Here is an 18,590-nt window from a genome sequence, read left to right on the forward strand (position 1 = left end):
AGTAAACTCTGGGGCTACAAGAGAAACAGAATAGTACTCGGTACATCATCAGTATGACCATAACGTTTTGAAAGCTGGTTCCTATATTGGACAATTGAGAGAGCGTGTTTTGTTAAGCTCGTGGATTCTTCCAACAAACACGCATTTGTTGAGCTCTAAGAAGGACAGAGATGTCGGACATGAATTGACTGGACTGACTTGGGGACGCCCATGGAGGGCCAGTGGATGCTTTTGGAATTTATTATCTTGAGCGGGTTTTTGCTCCGGGGCCTGTGTATTAATAATGTGAAGAGAGCTCTTTAAGGATGCGTGAGAATATCTAGATGTGCTGTGTGTTTGCTGCATGTGTTTATGTTATGGGATGTATGTAGTTACGTTTAGGGATGTGTGATATAGAGTTCTTTAGGTAGATGTGTGAATGTGTAGGGGATTTCTTAGGGGATATTGTGTAAGAGTAAGGAGTGTGGTTTACCCATTGGAGAAATGTTATAACTTTTGTATTTGACAGTTGATGAATAATACAGAGAATCTCATTTTTAGCAAGTGGTGAATTAATAAACATGTTTTAGATATGAAGTGTGAGCTGAGAGTATCTTATTTTGTGGGGGTGGTTTCCAGTTGTTATATATTATTCAATACCTATCCATTTTCTACTATCAACCAAATTATGGCAATCCACCACAGCCTTTAATTGCGAAGCAAAATAATATTTAGAAATATTTGGTACCCCAAAGCCACCATCCAGTTTAGACAAATATAAAATACATTTTGCTACTCTTGGGATTCTCCTTTTCCATATAAAAGCAAAAATATACAGTAATGTTTGAAACAGATAACACAATTTTGGTAATAGGGTCATCTTTACTGCTGCACTCTTCCCAGCCATAACAATGTATTTCTATTCCATTCATCCAAGTCTTGCATCAAATAATTAATCAACAGTGTATAATTTAGGTGATACTAATCTTCATATGCAGATCCAATATCGATGCCTAAATATCCCACACAGCCTTTTGCTCATTTAAATGGAAACTTTTCTTTTAACAAATTTGTGAATCAATCAAATGAATTTGTATAATCTCTGATTTGTCCTTACTAACTTTAAAACCAGATACTTGTCCAAAATGCTCCAGTGTGGTTTATAACACACTCAGAGTCTTCCGGTTATGATAAGGAAAACAAAATATCATCTGCATGTAAAGATATTTTATATTGCTCAGTACCCACATGAATACCTACTATGTTAGGGCGCTGTCTAATCTTTGCAGCAAAGGAATCAATAGTCAAAGCAAATAATAACAGAGATAAAGGGCATCCTTGTCTCGTACCCCTCTTTAATAAGCACCATGCATGCCTCTGGGCCCGTATAAAATTCTTGCACCCAACCCCAGAAAGGACCACCCATCCCCATTTTTTCCATCACCTTAAATAAAAAGGGCCAATAATGAACCCTACCAAATGCTTTCTCTTCATCTACAGCAAATAGTACTGATGAAATCTGTTCCTTCCGTGCAAAGTGGTTAGATTTATGACTTTATGCACGTTATCTACTGCCATCTGCCCAAGCATAAATCCCACTTGGTCTGAATGAATAATAAGCAGGTTAACTGTCCATAGCCATTGAGCCAAGACTTAGCCTATATGAGCTACAATGGCGTATGATGTTTCCCAGCCTTCGGTAAGACAGTTATGCCAGCTACATTTACAGACTGTAAGAGTTTCCCTCCTTCCTTAAGAAAGTTAAACATCTTCACTAGCGGACAGCCAACAAGACTTTGACCCTCTTATAAAACATTGGCATGAATCCATCAATGCCCGGTGCCTAGCCTGCTTTTAATCCTTTAATAGCCCCCAACACATCCACTGTAGTTATGGGTTTCCCAAAGGTCTCTTCTAAACTAGTACTTAGTGGCAGTACTTCTCTATAATCACCTCTGAAGTTAACTCTCATTAGTGTATATTAGTGTATAGCTCCTCATAAAACTGATTAAACCATGTCATAATGACCACACTGTCCATTACCATAGCCCCAGTTCTGACTTTAATTTTTATTATGTGGAATTAAGAAGTCCTATTTTTTAATTTGAGTTAACAATTTTCCAGCTCTGTTACTTTGCTTATAGTAAGATTGTTTAACTAAATCCAATTAATATGCTATTACTTCTGCTCCTAACATGTTTAACCTATGTCTAATATCTTCCATTTTACCTAATAATTTCTTTCGTGGATTTTGTTTGTGTTGTAATTCCAAATCTGCTAATTATTTCATCAATAACTTTTTATTTTTTCTCTCTCTTTTCTTATAGGATGCCACATCAATCAATTTACTTCTCACTACAGCTTTAAGACAATCCCAAAGGACAGCCGGGGACACCTCATCATTATGCTGCATAAGTTCTAGAATTGTTGTACGTAACTGCTGTCCACAGACTTGATCTTTAAGTAAACCATCATTCAGCTTCTAAAACCTCTGCCCTCTTGTGTTTTTTATTACCCTCCATACAGGGACTTGGTCCGACCAGGTAATCAAGCCGATATCAGATTCCACAGTATAAGAGGCCAAGGGTTTTTCCACTAAAAGATAGTCTGTTCTGGAGTAGGAATTATGTGGCTGTGAGTAAAAAGAGTAATTCCTAGAAGATGGGTGACAGACCCTCCAGATATCAATCAACTGCCACTTTTCCATAAATTGTTTCAGCTTAACTCTATCCAATCTTGAAGTCATTTGAACTCCTGAAGAACTATCTACAGCAGGAATTCTAGTCAGATTGAAATCCCCCCCCAAAGATGTTTCCCCTCCCCCCCAGTAAAGTTCAGGAGAAGATCATCCATTTTCCCAAGCATCTCCCTTCCATGGTGTTCAGACAGTAAAGATTAACCAAATTATATTGTGCATCAAAAATGGTCAATTTTACAATAATAAATCAACCCCCTTCATCTTCATGTACTAAGTCAATCTGTTCTGGCAAATCCTTGGAAAAAAGCATACTTATATGCAGATGAGGCTGGAGCAAAAAGCATATTGGAGAAATATTTAGAACACAAGAGATGTTCATCCTTAAATGCGTTTCTTGAAGAAAAACAACTGAAGCTTTCAAAGAAATCAGTTCACAGAACATACGTTTGCACTTAAGATAGTGAATTCAAATCTAGTATTAGCCATAAAAGACATAAAGAGATATTTTTCTCCAATCCGCTTAAAATTAACCATTATACCAACATTGTGATTACCTTATACTTGAGATCCGTTCTCAAAAACAGAAACATAAATCCCTCTCTCCCATTCTGCCCCACCCTCTCTGCACCCCCTTCCCCCTCCCACAATAATCCATCAAACCAACTCTGTTCAAACAAATTCAAAACCCCCATGGGAATGAGCACCCCTGATATCTCCCCTCACATTCTCCATTCACAGGACATAAAATATTAGAATATAACAATGATAAAACATACTGTAACATCAGCAAGTAAATAAATCCTCAAAAGAATGCTATATAAGCAGGTGATTCAGATCGGTAGTTCTACATAGCAACCCTCCCACCAATTGCAGGGATATGCAAAGAAGTAATGTCCTCTATTGAGCCTGTATAAACAATACAAAATGAAATTATTGCATATCCCCTTCCATTATGCCCTTGAAACCCAGCAAATATATAGACAATGTCAGCCTGTTCCAGATTTTTGCAAACCGGCATGTTCTGTATTGTGTCGTAATTAGCAGCCATCCTTGCCCATATGTTGCCATTTAGGCCTCTCATGCTTGGCCATATTCTTGCTCCATTGACTACTTTCAGGGACCGAAAGCCCCACTGCCTGTAAGATCACAAGTGCCTCTGCTTCTGTATGAATCCGCGATGTAACTCCATTGATGGTAAAAGCTATGCCACATGGGTAGAGCCATCTATAGTTAATGTTTTCTCAGTGTAGTAAAGTAGTAATTGAGTGAAGCTTTTTGCTCTTCTGTAATGTTATGGGAGACAAGTCACTGAAGATTGATATGTCATGGCCTTCCCATTTAATTCTTCCCATCAGTCGAGCCTTCTTCATAACTTGTTCTTTGAGTCTAAAGCTTTTGTAGACATGTTATGATATCATGGGGGATATTCATTTTTGGAGCTCCCAATGTCTGATGAGCTCTCTCAATTTCTATAGCTGCACTATCTGCTTCTCTTCCATCCTCCCCACTAGCATTTAAAATAGTCTGACAAATTTTACTGACCACCTGAAAGGAGACTTCGAAGACTTCAACTTCAGGCAGGTTCCGACTGTGCAAATTCGACGACCTAAATCTATTTTCCAGATCTTCTTATTTGGTGGTTAAATGTTTGTGATTTAAATGCAGATCTGCCATTTCTGTTTGCAGCTGCGTCATAGTGGCTGCCTGATCCTCCATACTAGAGGTGTCCCCAGGCCCATCAGTCCATGGTCTGGCTACTCCAGGACTGTACATCCTGGAAGTCCCTCTCTTCCCAATCACCAATCTAGAAAGGGCAACTCCTGACAAATTGATCCTGAATTTATACTTTCCTGGGCCACCTCCCCACCAATCATATCTTCCCATTATTCTTAAGGGGATAACCTCACCCACCCCTTAACCTCAAATGTCGTAACATATTCCCAGAAAATTAACCCAGTACTGCACCAAATTCCATCCAGAAGACATTAACCCAGTACTGCAGGTCCAAAATTCAAACATTTTTCATAATATTTTAAAACAGGAAAACCCAGAGTCTCCCCCACCCAATATACCTTGTTCTACTAGATGTGGAAAAGGAGCACACTTTGTGGGTCCCCCTACATGTGTTTTATTTACTTTCTGGCACATCTAATACAATGCCAACTTGGAGAGACTCCTAGGAAACTGCCAGTAGTTCTGGGTGTTGCACTGTGGGATCTCCTCTACACCGAGGCTTGAGTAGTTTGAAGAGGTCACAAAGATAATGTACATGAACTCCAGATACAGCAAGGACATCTGCGCATAGCAGGGTGGCTTCTGATAGCAGGAGAGAGCTCTGAAGGCTTAGCCTTACAGGAAACTTCCTTTTCAGCTCTCTGCTAGCAGGTGCACTGGGAGGGTCCCAACACAAGCCTGTGGACTAGGGTGAGACAGGGGAAATAAAAAAAAAAAAAACAAAAACAAAAAGATGGAAGCAACTCACAGAGAGGACTTTAGAAAGTAAGGCAGAGAGTGTCAGTTTAAACTAGAGTCAATGTCTTCAACTAAACTGACTTGCTGGGCTAAACCAGAGGGACTGCAGACTAGGAGTGCCAGTACATTTCTGGTGTGATCCTGAGGAACAACAGGCTGGGAGTGTCAGTAATTGGCTAGGTGGAGCTGCTTTATGTAATTTAATTAATTTAAACTATTCGGGTTTTCATTTAGCTTCTGTTCCAGTAAACTAAAATCCTGTGGCTTACCTATCACCTTATCACAAGAGACTTTTCTAGCAGCAGGCCACATAACACAGCATCATGCAAAAATTGCAGAGTTTTCTGCTCACCTGTTCCGGAGACTGACGGTCCAGGGTGAGATTCCCGGCTTTCCCCCAACAATCCGTACCTTGTTGTTGATCCGTTCATCCTTCTTACCACACGCTTCAAAGGTCACCTCTAAGAAAAAGAGCAAAGAGATTCTGAAACATAAGGGCCAACAAGATGTATTGAGCAACTTCTTATGCCAACAAGTAACACTGGTAAAAGAAAAGACCTTGGGAGCTTCTTTTGCTATCTACCCTACTGCCCCACCTTTACAAGCCTCCACTGCTCACCACACTTCACTACCTACTCAAGTTCTATGCCATTCCAGTATGACCAGTGCAAGAATATTTGGAACCCTAGGTGAACCTTCGGCCATGCACCCCCTCCCCCCCCCCCCCCCCCCCGCCAACTTACCAATTGGCCACAGCTCCAGTCCAGCATTCCTTCCTTTGGCTCTGGCACAGCACCCCTTCAGTTGGCTCTGGCACTTCGTGCTGATAGGCTTTAGCTGCTCCCCAAAATTTTAGTGTTCTAGGTGACATCCTAGTTTTCCTAATGGAAGCATTAGCCCTGCACTCCAGGTTTCCATAGGCATGTCTGCGGTTAGCAGCTGTTTCTGTGAATGTAGGATATGGAGGCCTATGTGTGCTCCCTGTCTTTGTGACAGCCTCACCTGATCCTCTGGCACATGCTTCCTTTCCAATGACAAATGTGATACTACGTAGTCCCAAATGCTCCATCTTCATTTTTTATTTGAACTACTTAACTGCTATGTAAACCGTATTTAATCTCTACTTAGAGAAAACAATAGGCTGTATTTGTTTCAGTAGTGAAGAGTGTATATCTAGTTTGTTCCTTTAAGCCATGAAGATGGTAGAAGTGAAGTCTACTGAATATAACGGGATGAGACTTGAAGGCCCACCCTCACTTAACTCCTAGTTTTTCTGAGAAGCATCTGCTTGCTTTCTGTCTGTTTTTGGCTCTCTGGGGCTGAAACCAGTGGAGGTACATTTTTCCATGAAGGGAATAAATCATTTAGAGGTCTACATTTAATCACAGTTTGGATAGCAAAGTTAGCTGGATAAACTTATCCGGCTAACTTTGGATGCATATTCAGTAGTGCAGACGTGCAATTGAATATAGCCGGTTATCTTAAGTACTTAGCTGGATAACTATAGCCAGCTAACTTTAAGACGGCTCTTTGACCCGACCAGATTTAGCCAGCTAAGTTAACCATCTAACTCTGAATATTGGAGTTAGCCGGTTAACTTAGCTGGCTAACAACTCCTCCCAATTATGCCCCCAGAAAGCTCCCAATTTATCTGGTTAAATTCTAGCTGCTTAACTTATTAGCTGGCTTGAATTTAGCCGAATGAAGGCTGAATAGCCGGATAAGCCATTTAGACGGATAGCTTTTCAGTTATCCATCTAAATGGCTTTTGAATATTGACCTCTTACTATATTCCTTGGCTTGTGGCCTAGCTTTTTTTTTTCTGAAGAGCCTTTTGGAGGATCATGTGAACCGAAGCAAAGAAGGAACAGCATGTTTCATGGAAGTCTTATTTATCTCAGCTGAAAGAACTGAGTAAGTGAATTGTCTGCTGATGGTGAACTGTGCTGGATGTTGTCAGAAATTATTTTCACTAGGAAATTTGTTGTGTTGATGAAAATTATTTTTGCTACTGTCTCCCTGTTTTACTGTGAAAGCCTATGGAAACTGTTGAACAGTAATAGAGAAATTTTTTAGTCTAATACGCTTTGGCATATTTGGAACCACCAATGCAAATTGTGGACTGAGCTCTTTGTCTCGGAGTTTTGATTTGACTGAGATGGAAGTGCCTATGAAGTGTTGTTGTTTTGAGGACACCATTCGTTTAGGGAGGGGGGAGACTCTGTTCATCCAGTTTCCCTGTCCAGTAAAGAGCACCCTCTGAGCCTGATCCATTATACCAGGAGTGAGAAAACTGGGGGCCAGGGGGTATTGAACAATCCTGATGGGGGAACACTGACCAGTAGAGATGTGAATCGGAACTGAAATCCGAACCGATTCTGGTTCCGATTCACATCAAGAAAGAAAAAACTGGCTATATTTTTGAATCTTTGTGCTGTGGAGGCACTGCAAGCTTGGGGGGGAGGGAGCTGCCAGAACGCAGTGACATCATTGTAATCATGTAGTGGCTTAGCCATGTGTCTCTGTTGGTGGGCTAGGGAGAGGAGCTGCTTACTCTGTGATAGAACTGGACATGGGAACAGCTACTGTGGTGTTCCACGACCTAGGGAGAGCTACCACCCTCAGGCCTCAGCCCAGGAGGAATTCCTGCTTCTGCTAGGTCCTTACCCAGGAAGAGAGATCACAGCTGTTGGCCCGTTGGAGGAAAAGAAGTGGTCAGACTGGGGAGGGAAATGAGCAAAGAGGCCATAGAAAATGAGGAAGTGGAGGAGGGAGATGGGAAGGAGGCTGGGAAAAAGCATAAAGGCAAAAAGTAAAAAAAAATTAAATAAGCAAATCAAAACATGAGAAAATAAAAGGATGAGCAAACAAAAATATTAAAAGAGAGAGTAAAATAGGAAAAGTTAATGAGAAAAAAGCAAAAAAAAGCTGAGCAGGGTAGGATGGAATTTTTCTGTTCCTAAAAAAATTTTAGCTGACATCTATGTTTTTTGAAAACATTTCCAGCCCTTACCGGTGTGGTGTAGAGTATGTGTCTGTGTTTGTCTGGTATGCTTTGGGCTGTATGTATGGTCTGTCTGCCTGTGTTTCTGTGTCTGTCTGAGTTTGTTTTGGTGTATTGTGTCTATGCCTCTCTCGGTGTCTGTTTGTCTTCTGTCTGGGGGATGGTGTCTCTCTGTTTTTTGTCCAGGTGTGGTATGTCTGTATCTCTGTGCCTATCTGAATGTTTAACTTGTGTCTCTGTCTGAGTACGGGCTCTCTGCCTCTCTCTGCGTGGGTGTGTGTGTGTTGTGTGAGTGAGCTTACTCCTTTCAGAAACTTGAAGATACAAAATGAGGACTTTGAGTCACTGGTTAGCAGTGTGGCTGCCTGGTGAATACACTTCACTGTGCAAGTCTATGTGTGTGAATATATATATATATATATATATATAAATAAAATAACCCATCTTGGGGGGGGGGGGCCCAGCCAATTGCATGAATGGAAGGGGTGCTGTGGCTCAAAACCTTTGCTCACCCCTGCACTACACTATCTGGTTGATCACTTTAAAAAAACAAAACAAAACAATAACCAGTGAAAGTTTGGACTTTCAGCCTCTAATATATTATGCTAAGTTGGGGGTTACATAAAGTTTTGCCAAAGAGAAGGCAGAGCAGAGCCACTGTTTATAATGTAAAGGACACAAATGCTTCCAGTCCCCACATTCATAGAAATAGCGACCAAAGCCATGGCCATCACTGCAGCACTGAGAACCTGAGCTAGTGGTAGGTGGTGAAGACAGGCGTGGAAAGGCAGAGGGAGGAAGACAGCAAGGCAGCAAAGATCCAGAGTAGGGGGTTCAACAAATTTTGTAGCCCTCTTGGGTGCCAAAATTCCTTACACAGGTGGCAAAGGGCAGGCAGAATTAAAGACAGGCGGCACATAAGAAGCATGGCAGCACTGACACAAACACTTGCCCTCTTCCCAGGGACCCAAGTGCACATTACGGTTAATAAGATTCTGCCCATAAATACTACATTTCCTCTGAATCACTGAACAAACCACTGCAGAGCTGATGCTATAATTTCTATGCTGCCACCCTAACTGCATGGTGAAAGTATTCAAGTGAGGAGAGGCCTCTCCTCACCATGCAGATCAGCCATCACATCTATATAACCAGCTATTAGCATCTGCCTATTTTGCTTTGCCCCTCACTTTCTGTCCTTTCAGTGTACAGCATTTCTTAGGTCAGTGTCAGGACCCTCTTGGTGTCAGTCACTGGCTGCCGAGGGGTTGTGGATATTTAAGCCAATGACATCCTGAGTCCAGAAACCTCCACAGGCAGCGATTCTGTCAGCGAGATTACCCCCCTCCTGACTAGAGACCCTTATTAATAGAGAAGAGAAAACGGGTATGAACAAATCAGCTTTAAAAAAAAAAAAAAAATCATAAAAAGAAAAATATTTTTGTTTTACCCATCTCAATAGATGAAAATTAAATTTTCCTTTTAGATCATTTTTTTTTTCCTTAAAGATATTTTATGTGGCAGTCAAGTGATAAAGTTGTGGAAGTGGATACAGAGTGAGGTTTCTTTTTGAATTTCATAGATTAGTCCTTGGCCACCTCTGCTGGTTTTTCAGGATACAGATGCAGCCCCCACTCATACTGTCACCCAACATTACTGAAAATGCATTGTTACTTTATGTTTATGATGATGGTGTTTCCTGTAATTACCTGCATCTCCAATCGGAAAAGGTTTATTGTCACCAGCTGAAAAAGCAACAATGAATGTTAGTTCTGACAGAATTCAATCAAGAAAGATCAGAACCCTCTACAACTCTGGCTCTAACTTATTCCTAGGGACCTGACTCCAATGAAACCTCAGGGCATCAATGCTATTAGGGTCACTTAAGATCTACATATTTCCAACAATAGAGGGTGTCAGCAAGGATCAAAGGTAGATCTCCATATTTAATCTGTCCCAGAGCAACATCCCATCAGCACATGGGAAAAAAAATTCAGCAGATGGATTCTATGCAGGTCTAACACAAACATGCCATTAATAAAGAATAAAGAATGCGTCTGTGGAGAATCCCAGCCCACAAGCCACAACTACCATAGCTGTCTTGTTCACTATCCTATAATCAGCCTCTTGTCCCATCAACCACAGTCACGCCATTCATTCATCATCTCCCAGGACAATTCATATGAGATCTACCTCCTCAAGACTAACAGAAATCTCCCACCACCACAGCCTACACTACATCTCAGAAATCTCCCATCTGTGCCCAATCCCAGACCCCTACATTCCCATGGCCCTACCAACTTACCACAGGGTTTGATGGCACAATAATCAAACTGAGTACTGGGGTCCATTGTGTAACACCAGGGCCCATGGCTGTCCCCATCTGGGTTTCGACAGTAGTTCTCCTCCAAACCAGAATTAGGATGTGTTATAGGAGAAATCCTAACAAGATAGAAGAAACCTGCCATAAGAACAATGTTCTGCTTTGCCGCCCCTCATCCTCATCGCCATCCCTCTGCTCACTTTTAGTCCAACACACAATACCCTCCCTTTGCAAGGTATCAAAGTCCCATCTGCTTTGCTTAAGTGATGAGAGAGATCATCAGAGGTGTCAAGACCATTAAGAGGTGAACATAGTGCTACTACTAGAAAATACTATTTTAGGGCAAAGAGGAGATCAGAGCAGGTTCAAGACTCCCAGATATGGATACAGTACTAGTAGGGAGAACACATGATTAGATTATAGAGTTGCAAAGCCTAAGTCCAAGAATCATAGTGTTGCGAAGCTTAAGTCCAAAATTCCAATCCCTCCTCCAACACTCTGACCTACTTTACATTTCTAGTAGACACTTTATATGTAGATCATCTGCTGGGATTACTGATCTGTATCTGCTGCTTGACTTTCATAAAATGAGGCCAGCTCAATAATTGGAGCTGGGTTTGGAAGGCTACCATGGATAATACTCTGTCTATCATTATCTTTAAGAGTTAATACTGGGTCAGACCGAGGGTCCATCAAGTCCAGTATCCTGTTTGCAACAGTGGCTAATCCAAGTCACAAGAACCAGGCAAAATCCCAAAAGTAAATAGGTCCCATGCTGCTACCGGACAGAAAGACGTAGTAGCTATTCCCTAAGGAGGTAATTTTCAAAGGAGTTATGCACGTAAATGTAACATACTATCATAGCAATTTTCAAAAGCCATTTACTCGAGTAAAGTGCATTTACACTAGTAAAATCCAGTTTTACGCACGTAAATGCTTTTTAAAATCAGGCCCTAATGTCTATTTGGTTAATAACTTGTCCAAACCTTTTTAAAACCTAGCTATGCTAATCGCCTTAACCACATCCTCTGGCAATGAATTCCAGAGTATAAATTTGCAATGAGTGAAAAAGAATTGTCTCTGATTTGTTCTGAATGTGCTACTTACTAACTTCATGGAGCATCCTCTAGTCTTTGTTCCTGGCACTAACTACCTAAAGTTCAAGGGCCAATTAACATTTGGGGAGGGAAGGAGATAGGGGGAATCAACCTGTGGGTAGTAAAGGATTGTGCTAGAGAACTGAGACTGCAAGGTGTTTGGCTCTCCATCCCCCAATCCCTCTCCCCAATATCCCTAAAAAAAAAAGCTCTCACCCCTGATTTTTTCCCTGCTTTCGCCTCCCACTCCAACATTCCTAAACAAAACCTCCAGTATGAGCTTCCCAGCAGAAGGAGACACCAACTACCTTTTCTAGGCACCAGCATAAATAGAATTATCAGAAATGCCAAAGCTGCAGAGTAGAGAGCACTTGTCAATTATTACTGTAAAATTGTCTTCTCAGTGTGCCTTATTATATTCATGGGTTTTCCCAGATGCTGAATGTATGATGAAAGAGATGTGCAGAGAATGTGTAAGAGTAGGTGTCTTGCATGGAGTGTGCTTTTCCATACTGTAACTCATGAGTCCTCTTTGGCTCATATCTCTTTCATCCAGTCTTCCATTCTGGGAAAGTGGCTGAGGCTTATGACTGGAACCCTCACGCCTTCCAGGAGGAGGGAAATTTCTTGGGGGTCCCAGGAGGATCCTGAGATTGAAATAACCACAAGACAGGTGAAGGGTAGTGAAAGGGAAGTTGGTCCCAAACTCCTTGCATTTCGCTGAATATTTGCCTTAAGGTTCATAGATTGGAGTCAGAGTAAGGGCTGTGAGAGCTGCTGCTTGGAAGGAGTCAGCAGAAGCTCGTCTGTCCAGGAGAATGTTCCAGTTCAGCTACTGGACCACACAGACTGTATTTATTTATTTATTTATATGCTGCCTATACCGAAGCCCTGGGTGGCATGCATATCAACACGCATAAAATTTAACATCAATCAAACAAAAACACAACAAATCGAAGACCTCCATAATCCTGAGGTGCATCTGCATGTTCTGAACATGGACATTACTAGCTTGTAAGAATGCTGGCCTAAACAAAAAAAAAAGTCTTTGCCATGCTTTTAAGGGTCTTGCTGCAATCCATCAGCCGAAGCTCCTGAGGCAAGGTATTCAAAATACAGGGAGCAGCAACTGAAAAAGCTCGCTCCCTAGTGTCCACAAACCTGGCATGATGTATTGAGGGGATATCTAGCAAGCCCCTTTGTAAGGAACGCAGCTACCTGCCAGGGTTATAAATCCAGGACAGAGCACTGGTCCACGGCAGGGCATCTAGAACAAGTAGTTTATGCACTAATACTACAGTTTTGTACTTGATCCTCCACTGTACAGGGAGTCAGTGGAAGCCATCTAAGACCGACGGACACAACATCTAAGAGCCAGAATGCCCCATATTACTGTCTCTCATCTGACACTCGCCATTCCAGGTGACAAGTGATTATTCGGTTGTCATTTAAGGCACCTCTTGGATCCCGGAACCCTCTGCCACGTAGGATGATCTCCTTTCTTCTCTAGATGAATATGAGAAATCTCTGCAATCTTTCCATCAGGGACAGATATCCCTGCTTTACACAGAAAGACCACTGCCTCTTCCACCATCTTCACTTTGGTGGTGGAACCACCTGCAGAGAACTAAAGACCAAAGGGAAAAATCCAACAATATTTAATGTCCTCGCGCTTTAGTATATTGAGAACATGGCGAAACACCCTGCGTTTGCAAATAGTGGTCATCGAGAAGTCTTGAAAAATTTCCACCTGTTGATCATGCCAAAGAATCTGACCTTTTTTCCTAGCTATCATGGCCACTTTCTCCATAATCAAAAAGACGTGAAAGCAGACAACTATGTTGTGAGAGAGATTGCCCCTAGGCTGACTGAGAGATCTGTGCACTCTCTCAAGCTTAATAGGGGGCAGGGTTGCAGCTGAGTCCTCCATTTCCAGCAATTGCGTGCAAATACTCATGATGACTTGAAAACAGTCTGCAAATGCTGGCAGCTCCTGTACCTCTTTAAAGTGCAAATTGGACCTCCGGAACCTGTTTTCTAAATCCTCCATGCAATCTTCCAGGCCCAGCAATGAGCAGGAGAGACCTGCTACTTCCTCCCGGCTTGACACAGCATCAACATCCTGCTCCTCCTCCCCCTCCCGTGTCTCCATCTCAGGCATACATTGCCCCAGCTCAGCAACCTCACCTCGTGACTTGGTGACCATCGCTCTGAATTCCAATTTAATACTCGCACTGAAATTTGGCTCACATCGGCATCCCTTCCTCCATCTCTGCGGCATGATTAGAGCCTCCAGTGGGGCCTACCTCCGGGGCATCACCCTCATGTCTTCCTCTATAAAGACAGAGAGCCTGCAACACCACCTGATTCGAGCAGGAAAACTTCTTCAAATCAGGTTTTTTCCTCAGCTGGGACATTGCTGGGAGATAAACTCACATGCCAGGGCACGGTAATCGTTTTCAAGGCAAGAAAATGCTTGGATACAAAGAGATTGAGAGGTCGGGACAGGAGCTCCGCGGTTAAGCCGCCATCTCCAGAGGTGACGTCACTTCTTCCACCATTGAACAGTTTAAATCAATTATCAAGCAAAAGAGTCTATTACCACACATTAAAAAAGGGGGTGTAGCTAGGCAAATGAAAAAAATAGCATACCATTGTCACAGCCCGCTCTGCTGGGGAGGGAGAGAAGGAACAGTGTCTAAACAGAGGTGTACCTCGGAGATGTCGAATGGTCCAGAGCCGCTATATTCTGTCTAAGGCACTCTAAGGGGTGCAGAGGGTTCCTCCAATATTTACAAGATGCAATTTGGGTTAAAGCCGACTTGTTTCTTTTCTGACCATGTCAAGATTACGTATATCCTCTCCCTACTGGACAGACCTGCTCTTGCCTGGGCTTCTCCTTTGTGGGAACAAAATAACTTACTTCCCAGGAACTTCGGTAACTTCATACAATTGTTTCACCTGATTTTTGACCAGCCCGGGTGCCTCTTGTCCACTGATACAGAAATTCTTTGTATTCATTAAGGCGCTTGCTTTGTCGGTGAGTAAGCAGTAGAATTTCGTACCCTAGCTTCTGCACTTGGTTGAGGTGAAGACAGTCAAACTGCCATTTTTTGGCAAGCTTTATTCAGGAGAATAAAAGACGAACTAGCAGTTCGGGACCTTCCCCCAACCCTTGAAGCACTTATTGCCTTGGCTATTCGAATAGATTGAGATTTCAGGAACAAGCTCGAGAAAAGAAGCCCTTCCATCAGGTTACTCCCATAACTCCCAAACCTCTGAATCATTAAGAGTCCACACTAGAACCACTGAAGATTGTGGCTTTCAAAGAACCCATGCAATTGGGTAGCACACGAGTTTTGCTTGAGGAAAACATAGGTGGAGACGGCACAACCTTTGCCTCTACTGTGCAGCACAAGGACATTTTGTCGGTTGGTACCTCAAGAGACTGGGAAACTCTGAAGAAACAAGTCTAGTTGGGACGGCAGTTCTCCACCATCCTGCTCCACCAGTGTCCCTTACCTTTGGGAAATACTCAGTTCAAACCAAGGCTTTAACTGATATCAGAACCAGGAGCAACTTTATTCAAGATTCACTGTTATACCAATGTGGCTGCCCTACTACCAATTTGACTACTACTTGCATTATTTCTTCCATTTAAGGAGAGCCCTTACCCAGTCATGTGACCACGACCACCTTGCCCATCTCTATGCAAATAGGGTCTCACCAAGAAAAACTTCAGTTCTATGTGTTATCTAAAGCATCCAGTCCTCTCTTACTTGGACTAGCCTGGTTCAGACTCCATAAAACATCCATCGACTGGAGCACCGTACAAATCACCCACAGGAGTCCATCCTATTGGAACCATTGTGCTGCTCTACCCCCAGGTGTTTCACTCGAGACTACCTTGCTTGAGGTACTAGATCTGCTGCTTCTGAATACATCCTGTTCTAGCCTAGATCATGAAAGACAACCAGGAACCCGAGTGTCTTGCAATTTTGCTGGTCACGTCAAATCTCCGAATTCTGTCATCATGGGGTTTGAGTCCAAACAGCAGAGGCTGTCCTCATTCAACATGATGACCTTGGAACTCACAAGCTTGTCTTTGTCCCTCCAAAGATCTCTGTCCGCAGAACAAGATTGACCAGTGTATATTTCTCCAGCTTCATCCAAAGAATCAGTAGAGGTCATGTCGAAAACCCCGAAGTCCTTGATGGTAAAGATATACCTTCTATGTTATCAAACAATTATAGAAGCCACTCTCCTCTCACAATAGTCAAACCACCAAAAGAGAGGGAAAATAGAATATAATTCTATTAATAAAAAAAAAAATTATATACAAATGAGAGACAATATCATCAACAGATGCTCAAAGGGATTATAATCTCCTGTCTCTCGCCCACAATGGGCCGCAGGCAGTCATCAGCCCTATAGAGCAGATTTTCATTTAATCATTTACTGTCTCCCATTGTAATTAATTCCAAAAAATGTATTTTATTATTAAAGTGCTAATGAATTTTTTAATTATTAACACATCTTTTGTAGCAATAAATTGTGCAAAACAGCTAAAGTGCAAAAAATTCAAAAAATTATACTTAGCCCAATAGTCGACCACTCAAAAAAGTCACTGCTAATTTTTTATCTCCCAACATGGCACATGTTTCAACTGCAAAAACAGCCTTCTTCAGGGGACATCATCACTTGTAATTTGGGCACATATATTCATCGATCCTAAAGTATACAACATAATAAAACAAAACAACAATTTTAAAATTTCACACACACCATCCAAACTACTATCTCATTTCCTTCAAGTTGGTTCAATTCTCCTCCTCAGAATACAAGCTGAAAGCCCAAAATGTGATTATTTGTTTTCAACAGAGAGGATATCCCCTACATATCATCAAGAAAGCGTATAAGCGGGCACGGTGGGTGAACAGAGAACTACCATTTGCTCCTTCAATTAAGGAACAAGATTTGGACAGGGTAGTGTGTGTTCTATCGTTTTCACCACAGATTCACAAAGTACAAAATGCCATTAAGAAGTATTGGCATATTTTGAGACTACATTCTGGTTTTGATAAATTTCCAAGATTTGCTTTAAAGAGAGGCAGAAATATCAGGGATATGATTGTGCATTCTGATTTTTTGATGAAACGAAGAAGCATCTATTGGATGGTACAGCTATAAAAGGACACTATCCCTGTAACAAATGCTCTGTATGTGCACAATCTTTTGTGGGAGATACGTTGCCTGATTTTGGAAAAAAAAAATTCAAACTAACATCTTTAACTACTTGTGAATCTGTAGGGGTAGTATATGGATTGTGGTGTCCATGCCCAATGCTATACATTGGTAAGACCAAACGCAGTCTTAAGACGCGCATGATAGAACACCGGAGTGCTCTATTAAGAAATAGAATTGAAGCACCGGTAGTACAACATTGTATAGCGAAGAGCCATGTCTTTGATGAACTGAGATTTGCAGTTATTGAAAAACCCTGTCCAGCGAATCGAGGAGGTGATTTTGATCAGTACCTTCTACAACATGAACAGAAATGGATTTATTATTTTAATACAGTGTTTCCAAAAGGCTTAAACAAAGAAATTGATTGGTCTGTTTTTTAATAAGACTAATAAAGTTAGGGGATTCCCTTAAGCATATTTTTGGAGTATACTGGGTATAGCTTGGATACCGTATTTAAATTGGTTAAGGAAGTAAGGGTGAGAGTTGGTATTGAGGTAGTGAAGGATTATGGGGTATGCAGTATTGTAGTTGGATAGAGGTGATAGGATTTCCGGTGACGTATGAGTGTGGGTAGTTTAAAATTCGGTAACTGGGAAGTGGTTTTGATCTTATAAGAGACGGTAAAATTTGTCCGGGTAAGTATTAAGAATAGTTTGAATAGAAATGGACATTGTTTTGGTGTCAGTATTGATGGGAATGTATATTGTGTTATATTATTAGATGGATAAAGGTGGTTAGATATAGAGGAGGAGAATTGAACCAACTTGAAGGAAATGAGATAGTGGTTTGGATGGTGTGTGTGAAATTTTAAAATTGTTGTTTTGTTTTATTATGTTGTATACTTTAGGATCGATGAATATATGTGCCCAAATTACAAGTGATGATGTCCCCTGAAGAAGGCTGTTTTTGCAGTTGAAACATGTGCCATGTTGGGAGATAAAAAATTAGCAGTGACTTTTTTGAGTGGTCGATTATTGGGCTAAGTATAATTTTTTGAATTTTTTGCACTTTAGCTATTTTGCACAATTTATTACTACAAAAGATGCATTAATAATAAAAACGTCTGGGAGATAAAAAATTAGCAGTGACTTTTTTGAGTGGTCGACTATTGGGCTAAGTATAATTTTTTGAATTTTTTGCACTTTAGCTGTTTTGCACAATTTATTGCTACAAAAGATGCGTTAATAATAAAAAGTTCTTTAGCACTTTAATAATAAAATAAAAAATGTTTGGAATTAATTACAATGGGAGACAGTAAATGATTAAATGAAAATCTGCTCTGTAGGGCTGATGACTGCCTGCGGCCCATTGTGGGTGAGAGACAGGAGATTATAACACCTTTGAGTATCGCTCCATGGTGAGACCGCACCTTGAATACTGTGTACAATTCTGGTTGCCGCATCTCAAAAAAGATATAATTGCGATGGAGAAGGTACAGAGAAGGGCTACCAAAATGATAAGGGGAATGGAACAACTCCCCTATGAGGAAAGACTAAAGAGGTTAGGACTTTTCAGCTTGGAGAAGAGACGACTGAGGGGGATATGATAGAGATGTTTAAAATCATGAGAGATCTAGAATGGGTAGATGACGTGAATCGGTTATTTACTCTTTCGGCTAGTAGAAAGACTAGGGGGCACTCCATGAAGTTAGCATGGGGCACATTTAAAACTAATCGGAGAAAGTTCTTTTTTACTCAACGCACAATTAAACTCTGGAATTTGTTGCCAGAGGATGTGGTTAGTGTAGTTAGTATAGCTGTGTTTAAAAAA

General features: G+C 41.4%; 1 protein-coding gene across 1 annotated transcript in view; it reads right to left on the minus strand.

The window, feature by feature from the left end:
* MST1 (macrophage stimulating 1) overlaps nucleotides 1–18,590 on the minus strand; it is a 165,501-nt gene that overhangs the window by 38,063 nt on the left and 108,848 nt on the right. Inside the window, exons 11-13 of the mRNA XM_029599661.1 lie at nucleotides 10,459–10,595; nucleotides 9,863–9,898; nucleotides 5,502–5,610 (exon numbers count right to left, since the gene is read on the minus strand). Coding sequence (XP_029455521.1) covers nucleotides 5,502–5,610; nucleotides 9,863–9,898; nucleotides 10,459–10,595 — 282 coding nt within the window. The remainder of the gene's footprint in view (nucleotides 1–5,501; nucleotides 5,611–9,862; nucleotides 9,899–10,458; nucleotides 10,596–18,590) is intronic.

The sequence above is a fragment of the Rhinatrema bivittatum genome, chromosome 4 (assembly GCF_901001135.1).
Source record: "Rhinatrema bivittatum chromosome 4, aRhiBiv1.1, whole genome shotgun sequence".
NCBI classification, from domain to species: Eukaryota; Metazoa; Chordata; class Amphibia; order Gymnophiona; family Rhinatrematidae; genus Rhinatrema; species Rhinatrema bivittatum.